This window comes from Gorilla gorilla, chromosome 11, assembly GCF_029281585.2.
Source record: "Gorilla gorilla gorilla isolate KB3781 chromosome 11, NHGRI_mGorGor1-v2.1_pri, whole genome shotgun sequence".
NCBI classification, from domain to species: domain Eukaryota; kingdom Metazoa; phylum Chordata; class Mammalia; order Primates; family Hominidae; genus Gorilla; species Gorilla gorilla.
The window spans coordinates 93,064,791-93,089,606 of NC_073235.2; the positions used below are offsets into that span (position 1 = coordinate 93,064,791).

The 24,816-nt window shown below is 39.0% G+C and overlaps 1 protein-coding gene and 1 long non-coding RNA gene across 5 annotated transcripts in view; one reads left to right on the top strand and one right to left on the bottom strand.

Moving 5' to 3' along the window:
- Nucleotides 1-20,363, top strand: part of LOC129531918 (uncharacterized) — a 106,986-nt gene extending 86,623 nt beyond the window's left edge. The window contains exon 4 of one of the 2 annotated variants that reach the window (XR_010129778.1): nt 19,170-20,363. This is a non-coding gene — a long non-coding RNA (uncharacterized lncRNA). Of the gene's footprint in view, nt 1-16,719; nt 17,903-19,169 lie in introns of those variants that run through there. The other variant, XR_010129779.1, reaches the window with a different exon arrangement.
- NEMP2 (nuclear envelope integral membrane protein 2) overlaps nt 1-24,816 on the bottom strand; it is a 208,083-nt gene that overhangs the window by 180,262 nt on the left and 3,005 nt on the right. Inside the window, exon 1 of one of the 3 annotated variants that reach the window (XM_063695402.1) lies at nt 4,887-7,156. The exons of 1 other annotated variant lie outside the window; for it this stretch is intronic. In XM_063695402.1, the coding sequence (XP_063551472.1) occupies nt 4,887-4,959 (73 nt within the window). In that variant the 5' untranslated portion in view covers nt 4,960-7,156. Of the gene's footprint in view, nt 1-4,886; nt 7,157-24,816 lie in introns of those variants that run through there. One more of the 3 variants, XM_063695401.1, reaches the window with a different exon arrangement.

Consider the following 24,816-nt stretch of genomic DNA (forward strand, 5'->3'; position numbering starts at 1 on the left):
ATATGTCCCTATTTCAAAACTTACTACAAAGCTACAATAATCAAGACAGTGCAGTAGTGGCATAAGTATAGACATAAATATCAATGGAATAGAATTGAGAGTCTGGAAAGAAACCTTCACATGATAGTCAATTAATTTTCTACAAGGGAACCTGTCAAGACAATTCAAGGAGAAAGACTATTCTTTTTAATAAATACTTCTGAGGGCTGGGCATGGTGGCTTATGCCTGTAATCCCAGCACTTTGGGAGGCTGAGGCTGGTGACTCACCCGAGGTCAGGGGTTCAAGACCACCCTGGCCAACATGGTGAAACCCCGTCTCTACTAAAAATAAAAATTAGCTGGGCGGGGTGGCATTCACCTGTAGTCCCAGTTACTTGGGAGGCTGAGGCAGGAGAATCACTTGAGCCTGGGAGGCGGACGTTGTAGTGAGCATGCCACTGCACTCCAGCCTGGGGAGTGAGACTCTGTCTCAAAAATAAATAAAGTGCTGAGAAGCTGGGTGTGGTGGCCCACACCTGTAATCTCAGCTACTCAGAAGGCTGAGGTTGGGGGATCACTTGAAGCCAGGAATTCAAGACCAGCTGGGCAACATAGCAAGATCCTGTCTCCAAGAAAATAAAAATTTTTAAAATTAACTGGGTGTGGTGGTGTGAGCTTATAGTCTCAGCTACTCAGGAGGCTGAGGTGGGAGGATCTCCTGAGCTCAGGAGGCCGAGGTTGCAGTGAGCTATAGTCATGCCACAGCACTCCAGCCTGGGTGACAGAGAAAAACCAAGGCTAGAGTGCAGTCTCTTAAAAAAAAAAAAAATTAAAGGCTAAGACATCTAGATATTTGCATGCAAAAGAAAGAAGTTGGATTCTGACCTTTCATCTTATAGAATAATTAGCTCAAAATAAATCAAAGGCCTAAATGTAAGGGTAAAAATTATAAAACTCTTGGAAGAAAACATTAGAGTAAACCTTTGTGACTTGGGATTGGGCAGTGGTTTCTTAGATATGACACCAAAGCATGACAACAAAAATCAGACATCATCACCATAAAAAACTTTTGTGCTTCAATAAAGGGAAAGACACACCACGGACCCTTATCTAATAAGGAATTTGTATCAGAATATATAAAGAATTCTTAAAAGTCAAAATAAGATCAAAAATTAAAAAACAATTTAAATGGCCAAAGAATTTTATTCAACATAATACTGGGAGTCCTAAGCAGAGCAATTAAGCAAGAAAAAAAAATAAAGAATATCCTAATTAAAAATAAAGATGTCAAATTATGTTTGCAAACAATATATTAGATTTAGAAAAATCTAAAGACTCCACCAAAAAACTAGAACAGATAAACCAATTCAATAAAGTTTCAGGATATAAAATCAACATACAAAAACCAGTAGCATTTATATATGCCAACAGTGAACAGTCTAAAAAATAAATCAAGAAAGCAATCCTATTTACTATACAAAATACCTATGAATAAATTTAACCAAAGAAGTGAAAGATTTATGCAATGAAGATTATAAAGTACTTATGAAAAAATTGAAGAGGACAAAACAAGGGAAAAATGTTCCATGCTCATGTATTGGAAGAATTAATATCATTAAAATGACCATACTGCCCAAAGCAATCTGCAGATTCAATGCAATCTCTATCAAAATACCAATGACATTCATCACAGAAATAGAAAAAAAAACCCTAAAATTCTAATGGAACCACTCAAGACCCCAAATAGCCAAATCATTCCTGAGCAAAAAGAACAAAGCTGGAGGCATCACACTACCTGACTTTGAAATACACTACAAAGCTATAGTAGCCAATAGAAAGGCTACTGGCATAAAAACAGACACACTGACCAATGGCACAGAGTAGAGACTCAGAAATAAATCCATGCATTTACAGCTAACCCGTTTTCAACATAGGTGCCAAGAACATATATCAGAGACAAGATGGCCTCTTCAATAAATGGTGGTGGGAAAACTGAATAAGCAGATGCAGAAGAATGAAGCTAACCTCTATATTTCATCATATCAAAAATCAAATCAAAGTAGATTAAAGACAAATCTAAGACCTAAAACTATGAAACGACTAGAAGAAAACATTGGGGGAAATGCTTCGGGACATTGGTCTAGGCAAAGATTTTTTGGAAAAGACCTCAAAAGCACAGGCAGCCAAAACAAAAATAGACAAATGGGGTTATATCAAGTTTTTAAAAAACACAAAACCTCTGCAGAGCAAAGGAAACAATCAGCAAAGTGAAGATACAACCTACAGAATGGGAGAAAATATTTGCAAACTATCCATCTCACAAGGAATTAATAAGCAGAATATATACAGATTCAACTCTATAGCAAAAAACAATCTGATTAAAGAATGGGCAGAGCCAGGCACATGGCACTCATCTGTAATCCCAGCTACTTAGGAGGCTGAAGCAGGAGGATTGCTTGAGCCAGGGAGTTGGAGACAAGCCTGAGCAACATAGTGAGACCCTATCTCCAAAAAGGAGTGGGGGGCAAAAGACCCAAATAGATATTTCTCAAAAGAAGACATACAAATGGCCAACAGGTATTAAAAAAATGGTCAACATCAGTAATCATCAGGGAAATGCAAAGCAAAACCACAATGAGATATCATCTCACCCTAATTAAAATGGCTTTTATCAAAAAAGACAAAAAACAACAGATGGTGGTGAGGATGTGGAGAAAGGGGAATGCCCATACATTGTTGATGAGAATGTTAGTATAGTCACTATAAAACAGTATAGAAGTTCCTCAAAAAAATTATAAATAGAGCTGCCATATAATCTAGCAATCCTACTGCTAAAGACTTAAGTCTTTAATCCATTTTATCCAAAAGAAAGAAAATCAGTATATGGAAGACATATCCACATTTTCATATTTATTACTCTATTCACAATAGCCAAGATATAGAATCAACCTATGTGTCCATCAATGGATAAATGGATAAAGAAAATGTGGTACATATACACGGTGGAATATTATTCAGCCATAAAAAATACAATGCTTTCATTTACAGCAACTTGGATGGACCTGGAGGTCATTATGTTGAGTGAAATAAGCTGAGCACAGAAAGACAAATACCACATGCTGTCATTCATATGTGGGAGCTAAATGTGGATCTCATGGAGGTAGAGAGTGGATTCATGGTTACCAGAGGCTGGGAATAGTAGGGGTGAAGGAGAGACAAAGAAAGGTTGGTTAGTAATCACATGAAAAGATTCTCAACCATATTAGTTATTAGGGTAATGCAAACCAAAACCACAAGATACCACTTCACATCCATTAAATCATCTATCATCAAAAAGATAGACAATAAAAAGTGTTGACAAGGATGTGGGGAAATCTGAATCCTCATTTATCGTTGGTGAGAATGTAAATGATGCAGTCACTTTGGAAAACAGCTTGGCAGTTCCTCAAAAAGTTAACCATTGAGTTGCCATATGGCCCAGCAATGCCAGTGCTAGGTATACACCCAAGAGCACTGAAAAGATGTCTACACAAGAACTTGTACACTCATGTTCACAGAACATGATTAATAGTAGCTAAAATGTGGAAACAACCCAAATGTCCATCAGCTGATGAACAGACAGAGTGTGTTACAGCCATATGATGGAATATTATTTGGCCATAAAAAGGAAAAAAGATAGATGAACCTTGAAAGTGTTATGCTGAATGAAAGAATCCACATAATGTATGATTCCATTTATATAAACTGTCCAGAAGAGGCAAGTCTGTAGAGACAGAAAGTAGATTAATGGTTTCCAGGGCCTCCAGAAAGGGGGAATGGGGTAACTGCAAATAAGCATAGGGCTTCTTTTTCAGGTAATGAAAATATTCTGGAACTAGTGTCAATGGTTGCACAACTTTGTGAATGTACTAAGAACACTGAATTGCACACGTTGAAAGCATGCATTTTTGATATGTGAATTACATCTCAATAAAGTTGTTATTTTATAAAAGAAAGAAAGGAAAAGTAAAAGCAAGCTATACAGAAAAAGATAGCTACACAGCTATCTACGATGCTTTAGGCCACCATCATCCCTGGCTGCTTCAATGCTGTCAGGTATTTACATTGATTAGCTTCTGTTTAGTTGTGCTTTTTTTCTTTCTTTTTAAAATTTGAGGCTTCAATCCAAGCCATCTAGCCAAATAAATTCCCAAACATGTGTTTCTGACACATGGCCAAATAATCTAGATTTAGAGAGGAAATCATGACCAAATTAATTTTAGTCATAAATTAACAGACAGGCGGCTTCTAGAGACCCAAATACGTCTCTTTTTCAAACATGGTGACTGTCTTACTCCATTCAGGCAGCTGTAACAAAAATACTATAGACTGGGTGGCTTAAACTACACTTACTTCTCACAGTTCCGGATGCTGGGAAGTCCGAGATTAAGATGCAGATTCAGTGTCTGGTAGGGACCAGCTTACCAGTTTATAGACTGTGGTCTTCTGACTATGTCCTTACATGGCAGAAAGGGGTGAAAGAGATCTCTGAGTCTCTTTTATAAGGGCACTAATCTTATTCATGAGGACTCTGTCGTCATGACGTAATCACCTCCCCAAAGCCACACCTCCCAATGCAGCACATTGAGGGTTAGGATTTCAACATATGAATTTTGGGGGGACACAAATATTCAGTCCATAGTAGTGACATAGAAGCATTAAATTAATAGGTTTCCTTTAGTGCAAGGATAACATCCTGAAAATAATAATTAATTTAAAAGTTAAAATGAATAACAAATGGAATGAAACACACACAGACATTTAAATGTACCCTGAGGAAGCCCTTTTATATTACCATATTAAGAGTGTCGAGAGAGAGAGAGAGAGAGAGAGAGAGAGAGAGAGAAAGAGAGAGAGAGAGCTTTACCTGTGGGTGTATAGTAATTTTGGGTAGTTAAGCAGCACCCTTCTTTTGAGTTGCTCACAATGCTTTGTAGCATTCACTTCAATTGTGACAACACTCCTGTGGGTGGCAGGCATTGTACTAAAAGTGCGGTACAGCTGCAGGTCAGACAACCCAGGGACACACAGTTTTCACATGAACAGTTTATAGCACAGGTGGGTGCCGAGCCCACAGGGTCGGTCCAGTCATGCCTCATCCACATCTGACCAAGGTGGCATCTTCTTGGACTGATGAGCTCTCGAATGAATAACAGTTTTGAGTTCCCATTATTCTGGGTTTCCCAAGTGTGCGTGCCATATCTGAAACAGATGGTCAGTATTACAGGATGATGACTGTTTTTAATGTTAATAGGAATCACATGATTAACACTTCCTGAAAAGAACTGGATTACATATTGAAAATTGGACCTCAGCTCTTCAAAAAAATATTATTTGATTTCCTGTCTCATTTCCAGAAAATCATAGGAATACTGAAAGTCTGTGAAGAGTATTTTGAAATGGATTAACATCTACACTTGTTTTATGTCACACTGATCTCTTAGGCCCCATTCAACTATTTACTTATTTGGCAGTTATGGTACTTTCTCTACACACCAGAAGCCTGGGGAGGGACATGCATGCAGGGACAATGTCCATTTTATTTTCCCGTGTTGTCCCAAGCTTAGCACTGTGCCTGGCACATAGAATGTGCTCAACAACAGTTTCTGAATAAATAAATCTTGCAGTATTTTGCTTTATAAGACTTTTCTTTGACTATATGGCACTCCAGTTGGAGTTCTATTTATCATAACAACCCCTTCTAGCAATGCTTTTGTTGCACAGATAATGTGTTTTTATTTTTCCAGATTTCTTTCATTTCTGATTTACTCTGACCATTCACAAAAGGATATTAAGATTTGAAGATTTCCAAACACCTCTGGTGAGGGAATTTCTATAAGTGTTCAAATGTTTCTTGACTACATTTTAAAAGGTTATTTATATCTGCAGTATTTTTGGCACTTAACAAGTAATAACATATTCATATTACATCAACACTTACTTCATTGTTTTTCCTTTAAAAGTTCTTAGGGAAAAAAAAAAAAAAACCTTAACATCTTCCCAGATTGTGTTTCCCTCATCTCCATTAGTTACCAGTGTTGACTCTATTCTTTTTATTGCCAATATTCCTGCAGAAAACTTAGAGATGACCTATTTGTCCTTGATTTTTGCTTCCAAAGATGTGCCACCAAAGAATAGGAATTTCTTATAGAATGCATATGCTTTAGGGGCATCTGTCTCTAACTTTACAAAAATAAAATAATAAAGTTATGTGTTTTCTTCACACATTTGAAAGCCAGAAATAGATTCAAACGTACATTTTTCTATCCGTGTGCCAAGCTAATAAGCTGAGCGCAACAGACTGCATCGCGCAGGCCACAGCGGCTCCGCCCTCGCACTGCGCTCTTCCTCCTCCCGCGCCTACCGCGTCCCTCCTCCCACTGGGAACTGGCCGGCCAGCAGCCCCCCGCAGTCCCTCCAGCTGCTCCCCTGGCAGCTGCACACTTGCCTCTGGGTCTGTCGTGCCTCGTTGTGTTCCTGGGCATCATTAAAATAATAGAATCGCAGCGTTTAGAGCCGAGTGACTTTGGACTGGCTCCTCTGACACCACTGAATTTCTGCAGATCATTTACTCCATTTTAGACTCTTAACACTTCACCATCTGGAAGGTCTTGGGGAGGGCACTGGGACCAGCGAAATGTCTGCTGCATCATGTGGGGCACTTTTAGTGACCTCCCCTTGAAGCAGACGTCAATGGGAAGTGTTCTAGGTGCCCACAGAGAGGGGCCTGATGGAGGACGCCTGTTACTGCTTCTTCACCCTCAAAGGAAGGAAACCTTTTAGACTTCTGAGGAGGTAGAACTCAACAGTATACATGCTTTTAACTAGCAATATTTATGGTACACGTTCTTCCTTTATAAAATCAGTTCTGCAATGCCTGCTACTCCAGTCTCTGTTATCTCAGGAACTCTTGAGTGAAGACTATCCCCTGACCTAAGCTGGGCCCATCAGAATCTCTCTGGGGAGTTCGGAACTGGGACAGAAATGCTCATCTCTCTCCTGGTTTCTCCAACAGGAAAGATGTGCATGGGGAGCTGGGGATGGGCAGTGTTTGGGGCTGTGTACCTTGAGGTAGTGAAAACAGATCTGCTGATCCTGCAGGCAGTGAAAGAGAGAGAGAAAGAAAAATAAATCTACAGTGAGAAAAATAGACATGAGAAAAAGCCAGCTTCCCGGTTTCCCAGAAGCTTCCTGGCTCTTGGTTCTAGTCCCCCAGGAGATTGTGCTACTTCCTCGCCTGGCCTGAAGTTAGTTTCTCTTCCATGCAACAAAAATCCTCTCCTAACATGTTGACTCCATAAGGCTTCTGACCACAAAGCACAATCATAATTCTTTCATTGAGTTTAACTATCCAAAATCTCAAGAATCTCAAACTCAATTAAGAACCCAGAATTAGACAGATGACATATTCAAATAGTGAAAGCTATGTTTTTGGTCCAGAATTGTGCAGAGCGTCAGTCCTAGCTGCGCCTGGCCCTGCTCACTAACTCCTCCTCAAAAAACAATTCATCAAATTTATCTTGCAGCTGCTATATGCTCTGCACCAGGTCAAATGCTGAAGTTTTGGAAGCCATCATGACACAGCCCGATTCCCATGAGCTTTCAATTTAGTAGGGAACTTAGACAAGTAAAACACATTACACAAGGGGTCTTTAAAAAGTTCATTGAAATACGTATTATGAAAAAACTATGCATAGATGTCAAAAATTTTTTGCACCAAAATAAACTTGTACTAACTTGTTATAACATGTCTGAAAAGGATCTAGTTCGAGGCACTAAGATATCAGTTTGTAAGGAGTCCCTTATCAGAGCAACGTGAATTCTGCTAAAATTGAAGCAAGAACAAACATTAAATTTTTGGTGAAGCTTGGTTGGAAGAATGATGAAATCATTAACTTTTAATGAAAAGTTTATTGGGACAATGCCCCCCAAAACTAAGCAGTTTATAAATAGAATAGTTCATTTTAAGAAGGGGTGAGACAATGTTAAAGTTGAAGCCTAGAGCAGCAGACCATCCACGTCAATTTGTGAGTTAAAACTCATCTTGTTTGAACCCTAATTGAAGAGGACAAATGATTAACAGCAGAAACAACAGCCAACACCATAGACATCTCAGTTGGTTCCACTTACACAATTCTGACTGAAAAATTAAAGTTGAGCAAATTCTCCATTTGATGTGTGTCAAAACCGTTGTGCCCAGATCAGCTGCAGACAAAAGGAGAGCTTTTGACGGAAATTTTAAAACAAGTGGGATCAACAATCTCAGAGCATTTCTTCAAAGAACTGTAACAGGAAATAAAACATGGCTTCGCCAGTACAATCCTAAAGACAAAACACAATCACAGCAATAGCTACCAAGAGGGGGATGTGCTTCAGTCAAAGCACAAGCAGACCATCAAGAACCAAGGTCGTGGTGAAGGATTTTTTCGGATGCTCAAGGCACTTTGCTTGTTGACTTTCTGGAGGGCCAAAGAACAGTAACATTTGCTTATTATGAGCATGTTTTGAGAAAGCCAAAGCTTTAGCAGAAAAATGCCCAGGAAAGCTTCACCAAAAAGTTCTCCACCACAACAATGCTCCTGCTCATTCATTCCTCTCATCAGACAAGGGCAATTTTTGTTTTTGTTTTTAAGATGGAGTCTCGCTCTGTTGTCCAGAGCAATCTCGTCTCACTGCAACTTCTGCCTCCTGGGTTCAAGCCATTCTCTTGCCTCAGCCTCCCGAGTAGCTGGGATTACAGGCCAGCACCACCATGCCCAGCTAATTTTTGTATTTTTAGTAGAGACGGGGTTTCACCATGTTGGCCAGGCTAGTCTCAAACTCCTGACCTTGTGATCCGCCCGCCTCGGCCTCCCAAAGTGCTGGGATTACACCGTGCCCCGCCAGACAAGGGCAATACTTTGAGTTTTGATGATAAATGATTAGGCATCCACCTTACAGTCCTGATATGGCTCCTTCTGACTTTTTGTTTCCTAAAAAAATCCTTAAATCTTTTTTCTTCAGTTAATAATGTGAAAAAGACTACATTGACCTGGTTAATTTCACAGAACCCTCAGTTCTTTAGGGATGGACTAAATGGCTATTATCACTTATAAAAATGTTTTGAACCTGTTGGAGTTTATGTTGAGAAATGAAGTTTATATACTTTATTTTTATCTTTTAATTCCGTTTTTTCATGAACCTTTTGAACTAGTAAGAGAATTTTCTAATTTAACTTCACTCAGTTTAAATCTCAGTGTTGTTCGAGAAATCATAATATTGGCCAGGTACAGTGGCTCATGTCTGTAGTCGTAGTGCTTTGGGAGGCTGAGGCAGGAGGATTGCTTGAGGCCAGGAGTTTGAGACCAGCCTGGCCAACATAGTGAGACCCTGTTTCTAATTAAAAAAAAAAAAAAGATCTGAGTCACACAGCAGAAAAACAAATATAAAAAATGATAATACTACTTTGCAGATTTTATCTGTTTAATATTTCAACAGGCCAAGCGTGAGTATCAGCTACAAAAATCTCAAGAATTTTAAAGATATGACAAACTTAAATTATTTGAAGATGTTGTATGAGACTTGCAGAGTTCTAGATGGGGAAGAAACTGTTTCCAAGATGCTTGCATATCCAACCAAAGGAAATAGATTAGAAAACAGCAGGATGATCACACAACATAGCTTCACTTTGCTGGTTGTGTGGAATGGGCCTTACAGGACACCATCAACTTTGCTACAATCGTGTTGCATTTTTAATTAGGCTGTCAGTGTTGACAGTACAGCAAAGCCCTTTTGGTCAAGGAAACAAACCTTAGACATTGTCAGAGACCAGTTACAAGATCAAGTGGTTTTATAAGATCAATGTAAAAAAAACTTTATATTAATATTTTACTACTTTTATTTTGAATATGTACCAAAGAGCATATGTTATATTTTAAAGCTAATTTGGTAATTTAGAATAAGACTTATAAAAGCAACTTCTTTCAGATTATATATTAACACATGTTGATTGCAGAATATTTGGATAATATAGATCAATACTGTATAACCTAATCCACAAAACCACTTTATTGTTATAGTCATGACTTTTATTTTTGTAATTAATTTCTCAAATCCTCACTTACCCTATCAGGAGACAGTCCAATATAGACTTTCCCCAAATTGTCCAAAGACACCATGGGCTGGGCGTGGTGGCTCATGCCTGTAATCCCAACACTTTGGGAAGCCCAGGCAGGCAGGTTGCTTGAGTCCAGGAGTTCAAGACCAGCCTGGGCAACATGACAAAACCCCATCTCTACTAAAAATACAAAAATTAGCTGGGCATGGTGGCACGCATCTGTAGTTCCAGCTACTCGGGAGGCTGAGGTGGGAGAATCACCTGAGCTCAGGAGGTAGAGGCTGCAATGAACTGAGATAACGCCACTGCACTCTTGCCTGGGCAACTGGAGTAAGACCCTGTCTCAAAAAAAGAAAAAAAAAGAAAAGAAAAGAAAAAGACACTATGGTCTTACTGGATCCAAAGAGTGACAAGGGTGAGTTGTGTTTCCATTGCTAGGTCTAGAGGGAAGTGGGAAGCTTGACCATTTCACTAGTGCTCTCCTTCCTTGCAGCCTCACAGGGCTCTGTGGAAGTATGGTCCATGCTGTGGCAAATGCCCTTGCTGCATCTGGCCCTGCCTAGCCATGTTGGGCCCCAACCTGGGGTCCTACAATTATAGGTCTCTTGGAGTCCCTCTCAGTCAATGATAGTCACCATTTCCTGTATTCTCAGCATAGGACCAAAGTAGCTGGATCCCAAGAAGCTTCTAACTTAGCCACATGCTGTGCTTCCTACAAGAATGCCTAAGCCCTTAAATTTATCCCAGGATGTCAACTTAGGTTTGCTGATTCCTAATGATAATTTTATTTCAGGTCCTCATTACTGTTCTCTGATAATGGGCCTTGGCCAGGTTACCCTGATCAATCTTGAAAAGAGCAGGGTAGAATATGTGTCCTTGCCTTTCCAGATGGTCAGGGCTTCATCCTCATATTATCCAACCACTTCATTAGGGACCAACTTTGTTTACCCTGGGTTTCAGAGAATGGCATAATACCAGAAGGATGGATAAACTCTATTCCCAACATTTCCATAACTAAGGGGGCAACTGGAATGACTTGGCAGGCGACAAATGAAATCCTGTTATGTCAATTAAAAAAAAATCCATGACCAAGCAGTAATATGTGGTCATTATAGAATATACGGAATATTACAAAGAAGAAAATAAAAATCCTTCATAATCCCATCCACAGATAACCTGTTAATGCTGTAGAGGACTCTTGTCCTAACTTGCCTTCCCACCCACCGTTGCAGTACTCTTCCATACCCATCCAACAATTTAGACACGTTGCTGCTCTGAACACTCCATTCTTTACTTCTTTGTGCATTGTATTTCCTTGTCCTGCAATGCCTTCCTATTTTTCCCTGCTGAAATCTACTTCTTTTAAGGTCCAGATCGAATGTCACCTTCCTCTTAAATGCATTCTGATCGCACCCTCTGAATGAAGCTCCACCTACTCGGACCACCCACAATTTGTACTTTACTTGAGGCACATATATCATGCCTTTGAACTGTACTAATTGTTGCAGTAGTGTCAACTCCATGACTAAATTGAAAGTTTGAGAGTAATTCCTACTTGAGAGTAAGAATTTTGTTGCATTCAACTTTTCCTTTTTTTTTTTTGGAGACAGGGTTTCGCTCTTGTTGCCCAGGTTGGAGTGCAATGGCGCAATCTTGGCTCACTGTAGCCTCTGCGTCTCGGGTTCAAGTGATTCTCTCGCCTCAGCCTCCTGAGTAGCTGGGATTACAGGCACCCACCACCATGCCCAGCTAATTTTTGTATTTTTAGTAGAGACGGGGTTTCACCATGTTGGCCAGGCTGGTCTCAAACTCCTGACCTCAGGTGATCCACCTGCCTCAGCCACCCAAAGTGCTGGGATTACAGGCATGAGCCACTGCGCCCAGCCCATATTCAACTTTTCATCTCCCATGTCAACTGGTACAATGCCTTCCTTGCAAATAGTATGTACTCAGCAAATGTTTGTTAAAAAACACGTGTGTACCTAGCAATAGAGAGATAACATATCAATTAAGTTGGCCTAGTCAAATTCTTTAACTTTATTAAAATAAAAAATGATAAGGCCAGGTACTGTGGTTCACACCTGTAATCCCAGTGACTCAGGAGACTGATACAGGAGGGTCACCTGAGGCCTGGAATTCAAGGCCACCCTAAACAACAAAGCAAGACCCTGTCTCCACAACAAATTAAAAAATTAGCCAGGCATGGTGGTCACATGCCTATAGTTGTAGCTATTTGGGAGGCTGAGGCAGGAAAATCGCTTGAACCCAGGAGTTTGAGGTTACAGTGAGCTATGATTGTGCCACTTCTCTCCAGCCTGGGCAACAAAGCAAGATTCTGTGTCTTAAAAAAAAGTATCAAATGTCTGTTGTAAGACTCCAGGTATTTACTATTTCAAACTTTTCTTAAATTTATTTTTAAAAAGTTCAGATGCATAAAATTATAAATAATAATATAATAAACACCCACATACCCAGCATCCATATTAAGAAACAAAACATTACCAATATAACTGAAGTCCTGTAAATTCCATCCTTAATGCACCCCTTTATGCCTCTACCATAGTTAGGCAAATCCTGAACTTGGGGATTAATCTTTCTAAGCATTTATTTTTATTTTAACCATATTACATATGTATTTATAATGTGTGTTTGTTGAATTATTTAAGAATATTCAATTCTGCTATACAAAATAAGAGAAATAAACACATAGGGAGAAAAAAATGAAACTAAGAATTGAAGCAAGTAGCTTATGAAACAAGCAAAATTCCTACAAAATGTAGTAGTGCATTTGCGTAATGAACATAATTAGAAAGAGATGGAAAGAACAAGAAACACCTAATAGTCATGATACACGTGAGGCCCTGAATCATCCAACTTTCATGACGCACTGAAGATACTTAAGGCATATCAGGCATTCCCTATTCAAAAGGTTTTAATCTGGCCAACCGTTGGCTCCTCATATCCTCTGCAAAAGAAATATAAATAAAATCCATAGCTGTTCATGAGGTTAACTGATGAGCTACTGCTGTCAGCCAGACCCACTTTGCTCCCAAGACTTTAGAGCAACTGTGTGTTTTGACCCTAAACACCCGTCTGTTAGGCTGCTTTGGTTAAATCTCAACTCTGATCTTTGCAAGCAAACCCTTGGTTAGGAAGGCTGATGTGGCAGGGAGAGACAGGACTGAGGATTCAGGTGTTGTCATCTTTCCACCCTGCCTCCTGTGACACATCTTAAATGTGTTAACCCCCTCCATGTCTTTCACCTAGCTTCTTATGGTGTGTTTTTAATTGATTTAATAAGCCACGTGATTTGAGGATTTTGTTTTGGTCCATAAGCCTTTCTTGTTCTGTGATCCCTTGAATAGCTTGCCTGTTAGTGTACTTACAGGCTACCATTGCAGCAACAATGGTTGTTGTTTCCCACACAACAATAGCATTTGCAAGTTTTTAACCTAGATAGAAATATAGTCTACACATTCATCTGCAATCTTTTTTTAAGAGACAAGAGTCTTGCTCTGTCACCCAGAATGGAGTGCATTGGTGCAGTCATAGCTCACTGCAGCCTACAACTCTTGGGCTCAAGAAATCCTCCCACCTCAGCCTCCTGAGTAGCTAGGACCATGGGCATGTACCACCAAGGCTTGGCTAATTTTATTTTTTGTAGAGCAGGGCCTTGCTATGTTGTTCAGGCTGGTCTCAAACTCTTGGCCTCAAGAAGTCTTCCTGCCTTGGCCTCCCAAAGTGCTCCCAATTTACAGGCATGAGCCACTGTGTCTGGTCTTGCAACTTGATTTTTGGTCAACTTGATCAACATCTTGTTTGTGAGATTCTTCCATGGGAGATGTGCATATCTATTTCATTCATTTTCAGAGCTATATTCATTGAATATTTCACAATTTACCCATAAATTCTTCTGTTGATCTAATATACATCATTTCCTATTTTTTTCTATGCTGCTGTGAATATTCTTGTATGTATCTCCTTGGGCACAGGTAAGAGAGCTTCTCAGAGACTATACCTAGGAGTGCAATTTCTGGGTCAGAGTATGCACACCTTTAACTTGACTAAATACCGCCAAATCGCTCTCCAAAGTGTTTGTACCAATTTATACTCTTAACAGAAGTAAGTTCCTATGTTGTTTGTTTTTTGAGACAGTCTCTCACTCTGCAGCCCAGGCTGGAATGCAGAGGCATGATTATAGCTCACGGCAGCCTTGGACTCCAGACTTAAGCAATCCTCCTACTTCAGCCTCCCCACTAGGTGGAACCACAGGCATGTGCCATCATGCCTGGTTAAGTTTTTATTTTTTGTAGAGACGGGATCTCACTATATTGCTCAGGCTGGTTGCTAACTCCTGGACTCAGGTGATCCTCCTGCCTTGGCCTCCCAAAATATTGGAATTAAAGGCAGTTTCTATGTTCTTAATCCTAGCCAACACTTTGTGCTGTCAGACTTTAAAATTTTTACTGATCTGATGAATGGATGAGCTCTGCTCACAAAGAATCATCTTATGGCATTTCCTTAGTACTTTAATTATGAGGAAAAAAAATCTGTGCAAATTTTGTGTCAGATTTTTGGATTTTCTCATTCTCTGCTTAAGGCCAAGTAAGGTTTCCTCTTTCTATTTCCATCACTGTCAGCAGCAAAGGAAAAACTTTGCAACAAAACTTGTTATATTTTTTCAGAAGGATTAAAGTTTGGAAGAATACCATATTGGAGGCTTTAAGTCTCAAAAATATCCCTCTGATTATACAGGGGCATAAGAAAATGAATTTAACTGCATCCATGCAAATCAATCATCACTAAGCGTATGTCGTAATGACGGTAGGTCAGTAGCGGAACAACTGTGACTCACAGGCTGAGAATGCCCTCATTTAAGAAATTCTACAAAGTTGCTCCCTACCCCAGAATATCTACCCCAGGGGCTTGTTCCATGTCTCAAATTCAGCTACTAAAGTGCTGAAGTCCAAAATTTTCATATTTAAGAAAACTCCAAAAGAAAACACATCTCAAAAATCATATTTAGTACTTATAAGTCATTAGCACCTTATTTGTCACATCTCTTAAAAACACAAAAGGAATGGGACACAGAACCTGCAAGTGCTAAGGCATAAGGTGGAGGCCACCCTCAACTTCTTCCTCCCCCTTTATCCAGAACATTCAGACAGACAAATCTCTGTTCTTAGCATCTTGCTTAAATCTTTTGGATGGCTCCCCAAAAGGGCTAGCAGTATTCTCCAAGTGTGGTCTAGGGGTCCCTTCTGGCTTCAGATCCTTCACTAAAGTAATCATTTAAAAAGTACAGATTTCCCAAGTGCCAGCCCAGGCCTACTTAATCAGTATGTCTGACAGGGAGATCCTGGAATCTGTTTTCAATAAATAATCCAGCTTGAATTTCTTAAAAATACTTTTTCACAATTGAGAAGTATAGTGTACAGTAAGTACGGAAAGCATAAATGTGCAGTTCAATGATTACAAAGTGAACATCCACATAACCATGGTCCAGAACAAGAAAGAGGGCCTTGCTTGCCAGCACTTCAGAAGCCCCTTTGTTCCCCTTTCAATCATTTCTCTCTTCTCTTAGTTGTATCTACTATTCTCATGTCTGACACTCACAGCTTGATTCTTGCACTCACTGGTGGTGAGAACTACAGCTACAAGATAAAGTCCACACTGCTCAGCGTGTCAGAGGTGGCTCCTGCACAATTTGGTCTCTACAATTTCATCTTCTGCCTCTGACCTCTTCACATGTAATTCTCAAGTCATTTGGAATCAGTTATGCTTCATTTCACAATAATTTCCCTAAGTTACTGCTCATGTTTATGCTGCCTCACTGCCTCTGTGCTTCTGTACTTGCTGGGGAGTGCCTGCACTTCCTGAGTCTATTAATTTCATCCTTCCAGACCTGTCCAATTGTTGCTTGCTTACAAGGCCTACTGACTTTCACCCCTCTGCCCTACCCAAACCAGAACCATCACTCTTTCTTTGTGTGACTAAGAACATCTTATAATGTGTGCAAGTTGTTGTTTACATGTGTATTCCGCTTTCTAGACCAGGAAATAGGGCAGAGATTTAATTTTCTTGTGCTTATAGGCTTAGTGTGTATCCCTCAGTCAGTGCTTAATTGTTGAACAAGCAAATAGTCTCCAGGTATAAACATCTTAGGAAAAGTAGCACACTGCAACCTTAATACCTCTGGGTATATTTGGATGAGATCACATTCTTCCTTGTCAGGAAACAAATGCAGACATCAGTAACACACTAGGTGCCCGAGAGGGAGGTGAAAGTAAGTGAAGAAAGAGGGATGAAACACTGCAGGAGCGGGAGCGGGGGAGCTAGTGATGTTGTGTGAAGGGCTGCCAGAGCCTACAGAGCAAGGAGCAATCAGAGTGCTCCCAGCAGCACTGAGCCTTCCCTTCTTTCTCAGAGAGGACTCCCAGTTGTCAGACCACTGTGCTGCATGGGGAGCCTGGACTGTTCCAAATTCCTTACATCTTTTCCTGCCTCTGATTGTCCTCACATTGTCCATCTTCTTCTCTGAGTATCCATTCTGCTTGCAAAATGCCACCTTTTAAGTAAGTAACCTGCCTATTTTTGACCTTAGCATCAAAACTCCTATCCATCCACAGTATGTGAGTGGGAGTGGAAGGCGACAATAAGCCACACAGAGGGGCCTTGTGTAACTGCTTGGTGCTCAGAGGATCTGGACAGAAGCATCTGGGCAGCCTGCCACAGGAAACTTCACAGCAATGTCAATAGTCCTGACGAAAACGAACCTTGACTGTTGGGCAAACTGAGAGGGTGGAAGGACAGAAATGAGCATCACTTCAAATCTACTGAGGCTGGAAAAGATATTGTAAAGCAAAATTTAAAATCAAAAAGTAGTTAATAAATTTTGGCCCCTTCTACTGTATGGGTCTGAAAGAGAGCCATCACTGGTGGTTTGATACCTGGGGAAGGGGTGAGGGCAGCTTTGAGTGGAGATGATCAAGGCAGGTCTGGAGCCCACACTTGGGAGATGCTTGCATCTGCAAAATGAAGAAAGAACTGCAGTCTCAGAGAAAGTGGGCTCTGCTCTCCCCCGCTAAGGAACCAGAGCAGCAGATGGGTCTCAAGCAGCACTGGACCAGTTTGGCACCTGGTGGGCCAGTTTTCTGCAGCTAAACAAGGACCGGAACAAACAAACAGGGCATCAGATGTGGCCCAGATGCCAGTTCTGTCACTGGGTGTGAAAGCCCAGTGAACGTCACATTTTGAACTGCAAAAGCTCTGGGACTGCATAGGTCCCTGGAACAGGAGGATCCTTAAGAAGATATAAAGAGATACATGCTTGAATGATTAATAAGGAAAATAGACTATTAGTGACATCAGATTAAAGCAGTTCAAGCCAGCTCTATATCCATAAATATATATAAAATCAATATTAACACATTCAATTTTTTTTGTAGCTAGTTGGGTGATAAGGCAACTCAGGATGGCATCTGAATCAGCATGGTCAAAGAATTTGGTGTGGTGGGGTATCTATGCCTTGAGGGTCTACCATGTGTCAGATGGTAGACCCTCAAGACATGTAGTTATACAGGACAGATGATATTAAAGTGCTTGACACATACTTTTTAGCTCCCAGATTTTGTTGACCTCCTGGTTTTTGTTGCCCTCTGCAAACAAGTGGATAAAAACAATTTTGGGACAGATGACATTAAGTGCTTGACACATACTTGTTAGCTCGCAGTTTTTGTTGACCTCCTGGTTTTTGTTGCCCTCTGCAAACAAGTGGATAAATACATACAATTTGGTTTTCATTTTTATTTGTAAACTGCTTTTGAAGCAGGATCTTTGTTAAGTAACATTTATTTTTTTCCTGATTTTCAAAGTAATGCATGTTTATTGTTGAGTTTTTTTTTGTTTGTTTTTGTTTTTTGACGGAGTCTCACTCTGTCACCTAGGCTGGAGTGCAGTGGCACGATCTCAGCTTACTGCAACCTCAGCCTCCCGGGTTCAAGTGATTCTCCTGCTTCAGCCTCCTGAGGAGCTGGAACTACAGGCGCATGCCACCATGCCCAGCTAATTTTTTGTATTTTTAGTAGAGACGTGGCTTCACCATGTTAGCCAGAATGGTCTCGATCTCCTGACCTCGTGATCCGCCCACCTCGGCCTCCCAAAGTGCTAGGATTACAGCCGTGAGCCACTGTGCCTGGCCAAAATTTTTGAAAATTGAAAAAAAGCATAAAGAAGAAAATAAAAACTATCTATAATACCATCACCCAGAGATAATTACTGCTAACATTTAGTAAATTTCCTTCCATGTTTATTTGGGTAGAGAGATTACAGGTTGTTTTGCTCTGTTCTAGTTTTACCCATAACATTATGAGCATTTCTCAATATTATTAAATATTAATTGAATATATTCCATCATATAGCTATCTTATTTAATACATTATTTTTTATTTTTTTCCATTTCACAAATAATGTTGTAATAAAAATGTATAAACTTAGCATAATATCTTAGAAGTGAATTTGTTGGCTGAAATCATATGGACATGTTGCAACTCTTGGTTCGACTTGCCAAACTACTGTTCTAAAGGTTATTTTTTTTACCAGCAATCATGAGCCCCTAACCTCTGCAACACTGTGATTATTTGGAACAGTTTATTTAAGGAATATAATTTATAGTTGGAAAAAACCCTTATTCTGCCACTATGAGAAACTTATAGTAAGGAATGAAAAACTACAATAATAGATAGAAAACTTTAAAGTTTTTGACTACCACATATTATTGCCAGTCCTGGGTAAGCTGAGTCATGATGTATAAGTCCAGGTACAAGACAATATAATTCAAACTGTAAAGATGTAACTTTGCAGTTATATGCAAACGGAACTATGTTTATCTGTATTTCAGTAGTTTAAAAGTCCCTCATTGTAGGATATATGCATTGTCCTTTCAAAGTATCTGCTCCTAGAAGGCAGTGTTGAGTAATTTGTTGTGGTAATTTGTTGTGACAATTCGCCAACTCATCAATATTAACACATTCAATTTTTTTTTTTTTTTTTTAGCTAGATGGGTGATATGGCAACTTAGGATTCTACCTGAATCAGCATGGTAAAGTATTTGGTGTGCTGGGGTAGTTTTTGAACCCATTCTGCTTTTCTTTCCTTTTCCTGACACTTACCTCTTGCAATCCAAGCGAAGAGAGAAGACTGGCTGCTGTTTCTCTGCCCCTTCTCCCTGCAGATCCGTCCCAACTACTCCATCCCAACACTCCCATCTGTCCCACGTCAAGAGGCTGGTTTAGAGGAGTTTATGTGAGGATGATCTCTTCTTTGCCCCCTCTGCCTTTTCTTTCCATTTTTTTTCAGGGGAGCCCTGTACTTGGTACTTTTTCTTTGGCTTTTCACTTCTCCCAAAATAGTTATATCTACTTTAGTCACTTCTCATAAGTACAGACACATCTTCTGTAATCTCCATCCTCTTTCCCCACTTCCTTCCAATTCTTGCCCATTTGCTTCAAGAAGGGCTCTCTTCCTTAACATGCTCTCTTCCTATTTCCTTGCTCCTTTCATGAAAAAGCCAACATCTTGGCTGACAAGTCACACACCTTTGTAAAGGAAACAAACAAAATCCTCCATCCACCCTCATGAGGAGTGCTTCACAGGGGTACTCCAGCTACTGGGTCCTTTGGCTGCAGTGTAGACCTAGAGGAAGAGATAAGCCCAGAGACTGAGCTGGGAGAGTGGGCACAGACTTGACATTCATCTCAGCAAACAGGGTGGAGAAGGGTAAAGCCAAAGCTGGGACTGTGAGGAACAAGGTGGCCAAGAATGCAGTGTGCAGTGGAAGACGGTTTGAATACATTCCAGAGATGGGGAGCAGAGCACTTTAACCTACTCTCCACCCTGGCTTGTGTTGTTAACAGACAATTATTAATGGCCAGGAATGAGCGGACAGTAGCCAGTGTGGCTGAGACCTAAAACAGTGTTACAGATCAGTTAACTATACAAGTCCTGCACAGTGGATGCTGGGAGAAAAGGGAAGGAGTGGGAAGAGAAGATAGAGTTGCGGAGTTTTAACCACTGTTGCCAAAGATAGGGGATAGAAGAGAAAGAAAAACAAGGCTCTAATCCTTAAAAAATTTCCCGAAATTCTCTTAAGAAAGTCTTTTCAAAAGTTTCCATTTACATTTCTTCTGTCTTAAACACAGATTTTAACCACAATTACTATTCAGTCAATTAAATGTTTGGTTGTACTTACTGCCTAATATACTTTTCTGCTCTTTCTATAAGCAATGTGTAGTATAAATTTGCTTATCTGTAGAAGTCAATTGGATTAGATGATTTCTAGGATCCCACCTAATCCCCCCAAAGTTTGTAATACTTGTATTTTCACTTGTATTTTATAAGCACTGGTAGCCCATCCTGGGAATCTAACCATCTCGGGTTTTTTTTGTTGTTGTTGTTTGTTTTTTCTTACAACAGAGATTGCATTATAAGTTCAAAATAACCAACTTATAAAGAAATAAGCAATTGGAAACTAAACTAGTTGTATGATGAATTTCTGCAAGGTATTTGAATATATTTTGAATATACAAAAGAGGATGAACTAGGTAAACTTTATAATCCTTTATACCTTAAAATTCTATAGTATCTTGTAATAAAATACAATGGATAAAGGTTTGCTTATTTTTCAGAAGAGCAGCTACTTTTAAAGTCGTGGCTCTTGAAATTATGAGTTATTATATATTCCTATTAACTTGTCTTTAAGAAACTTGTTTATAATCTCTATATATTTAAAAATACTCAAATTTCCATGCATTTAAAAGTTTATTTAGTCTACAATACACTTCCAAAGCTTTGAATTTCATATCGCAAAATAAGGGAAATTTTAATTATATTTCTGGTAATATGAATATTGTACATGACTCAGTTAATTGTAGGGCTACCACCACACAGAGTGGAAAATTTGTTAAGTATAGAATTGTTCTGAGGCAATAATAGATGAGAATTATATTGTATCTTAGATCTTGTAGGTCATAAGCCATAATGTTATTCTTCCTCTCCTCTAAGAACATTTTAAATCTATTCTTTTGTTTGGAATTACTGAAGCATTTTAAAGTAAGAAATCTTTCCGAAAATAATAAATTAATGCTCTTTCAGTGAAATTTTCATTCAAATGTCAAAATCACTACCAACTTCTTACATTTTTTTTTTTTTCACTGAAAACTTTTTTTTAGTTTCACAAAGTGGAAATGGTTAGGGTTTTTTTTTTTTTTTTGGTCAAAAGAATCCCCTATTTTTGCAAATGCTAAAATAATGCACTAATCATTGAGCAGTTTTAATAACAATTTCTTAAAACCCCTTTTAAACATATATTTACTGAATTCAAGAGAAGTATAACACATAGTTGCTCCTTCCAAGGGGGCTTACTGTATACTTAGGATGAACATAATTAAGTAACTAAAGATGCATAAATAACTATAAGCCTTCCATGTGGTACCAAAGAGAAGTGGAATGGGAGTTAGGGAAAGCAGAAGCTACTGAGGGAAATGGAGCTCACGGTGATCTTCAAGGAAGTTAAACTGGACTTTTAAAGATAGGAGAAACACTTGTGTCAGTGTTTCTGAAACCTCCAGCACTGACTTGGCTGCTTAGAGCTATCTGTTTAATGGTCCAGACATGGGCTGTGGGACACAGATCTTGGCCTCAAAGCCTGGCTCTCCCATTTTACTTAAACAGGTAATTTTAGTACCCCATATTTCAGCTTCCTCAGTTCTACCAGAGAATGAAGTGAATAATAGTGCATACTTTATAGCACTGTTGCGAGGATCAGATGAATTAATACTGATAAAGTGCTACAGCACTTATTAGGTACTCGATACATGTTAGTTATTATTTTCTTGCACCACTAAAATAGCATTTATCCTTGGGAGGTGAGCTTCAGCCCAGGAGTTCGACACCAGTCTGGCCAACATGGTGAAATCCCGTTTCTATAAAAAATAGAAAAATTAGCCGGGCATGGTGGCATGCCTATAGTTTCAGCTACTTAGTAGACTGAGGTGGGAAGATCACTGGAGCCTGGGAGGTTGAGGCTTCAGTGAAAGCCATGATTGTGCCACTGTACGCCAGCCTGGGTGACAAGAGTGAGACCCTGTCTCAAAAACAAAAACAACAAAAAAAAAGAGTTTACTTAATAGTTCTCATTTTAAAATTAAGGGTCTTTGCTCAAGGAAATCTATTTAAAAGGTATTTTGAGATCGTTATTCTAAATGCATAATGAATCTCATTTGCCTCAGTGGAAGATAACCATAAAAACAAATACAAGGAAAACAGTGCTATTAAATTCTAGCTATATACTGAGGCCTGCCAAGGCTCTGAGCTGAAGCCTGTTTCCTCATTGTAAAAAAAAAAAAAAAAAACAACAAAAAAAAAAAAAAACAGAATTCAGCAAGTATTAGAAGGATTACAGACATACTGGCACCAATTTAAATTTCCTCCTTCGAAGGACTGAAAGAATTGAAAAGGGAATAGCTTGTTCAGTATGTGGTTTACTGCTATTTAATGCCAACGAGCATCTTCCATCTCGAATCATCTCAGCATGCTTCTGTACTTTGACAGAGCCATCAGAAGACAATGTGAAGGAGCAGTGTTCATTTACCATTGACTGGTTTTGTGTTCAAAGGTGTGTCATATATACTGACTGTATATTGTCAGTGGCATACATTATATTCTATTTTCCATGAATTACAACTTCCATTCAGAAGCAGAAAAAAAATTATTCTCTTTCTCTAATTTTTAAACCTGAGAGCAGCCATAAAAAAGAACAGGTTCATGTCTTTTGTGGGAACATGGATGGAGCTGGAGGCTGTTATCCTTAGCAAACTAACACAGGAACAGAAAATCAAATACCTCATGCTCTCACTTACAAGTGGGAGCTAAATGATAAGAACTCATGGACACGAAGAAGGAAACAACAGACACCGGGGTCTACTTGAGGGTGAGGGGTGGGAGGAGGGAGAGAGGCAGAAAGGACAACTATTGGGTAGTGGGCTTAATACCTGGGTTATGAATTAATCTGTACAATGAACCCCAGTGACACAAGTTTACCTATGTAACAAACCACATGTGCCCCAGAACCTAAAATAAAAGTTAAAAAAAAACACACACACAACTTGAGAGAGGAAATCTGGTTTTCTGAGAGGGGAAATACACCTGGTGATTTGGCTGTATACTGTGACACACTCTACAACACGGATTAAAATTATGAACAGGCCTGTAAAATAAGCTTCTCCCAAATCTACTCCTAACAGGTAAAAACAAAAACTAAGTCAAGAAGGCTTTCAAATTTTTTAAAAAGTGTTTTCAAAATTTAAAACCATACAAGTGATATTTATTTAAGACATCAGAAGTAGCTCTGTCTTGCCCTTACTTTTATATATAAGGAATAAGCCTGGGATGATATTTGCAAGAGATAGAGTTAAGAATAAACACATGAATAATAGATAAAAAACAGAATTTGATATATTTCTCAGACCACTTTCCAAATGGTGTTAAAAATTCAGAATCTGGTGTATTTATTAACCCTTTGTAATTTATTTAAAAATAAATTTTGTGCCTAAAAATCTAATATGAATTACTTTAGGAACATTCTAAAATTACTTCACAATTTACACACTGCTTCAAAACATATTCTAACTCTTAATATTTTATTGAAAATATTATATATTTAATCAGAAGTAGGCATCACATATTTTAGACACTTCTATTAGGAAATACAATTCATACTAATAACATCTACAAAATACAAAATTCTGCTAGTTCATATTTTCCATTTCATTTATTCAGCAAATATTTATTAAGTGACTAGTATGCGTCAGCCAATGTTCTAGCCACTGAATATACAGCAGTGAATAAAAAATTCTGCCCTCTTGGAAATTACATTCGTGTCCTTTAGGCTCTTAATGAAATGTAACATGAAATGTGATTTTCCATTTATAAGAAAATTATTTTTATTTTACTATTTGCATTCGACGAAGTATTACAAAAATAATATAGTCTCATTCCTTAGTAGTTTTTATATTCATCTTTTAGAGTGCATGAAAAGACAATCAAAACTATAAACAGAGACAAAACATTTTCCTTTGTCTTTTAGACTTCCTTCTGTTCTCCTTATTTTCACTGTTTTATAGCAAAGCCCTGGGGGCAGGGAACCATCCATGACTTACTTGTCTTTGTGTTCCAAGCATCCAGCCCTAAACCTGGCACATTCTTGGTGCTCAACAAGCTGTAGTGAATAAATGAATAATTTCAATATACAGGTATTTATAATAAAATCACACCAGGAGAAACCAAAACTATTGCATGGACGTTTAACAAAAGATATCCAAAGTGGTCTGAATGGGAACTATTTGTGTTACCACATTCTTACACCTGTCTGGGATGCCTCCAAGAACAGTCTAAAGCCTTGAAACTGTTTGATCTCTTCCAGAGGGCCTTCAGAGGATAATCAGACACCATAATTGTTACCTTCCAGGATGGAATGTGAATCTCTTTGCTTTCCTCTAACAAATCCTCAGGGCGTGGGAGTGGGAGAAGACTGTGTGTGTGCTGGAGTCGGGAGGAGGTATTAGGGATGGCATGAGTGACAAAACCTGGTAAGGTGGAAAAAAAGAATCCATCGTCTGACTTGTCTCAGATACAGGCGAATGCT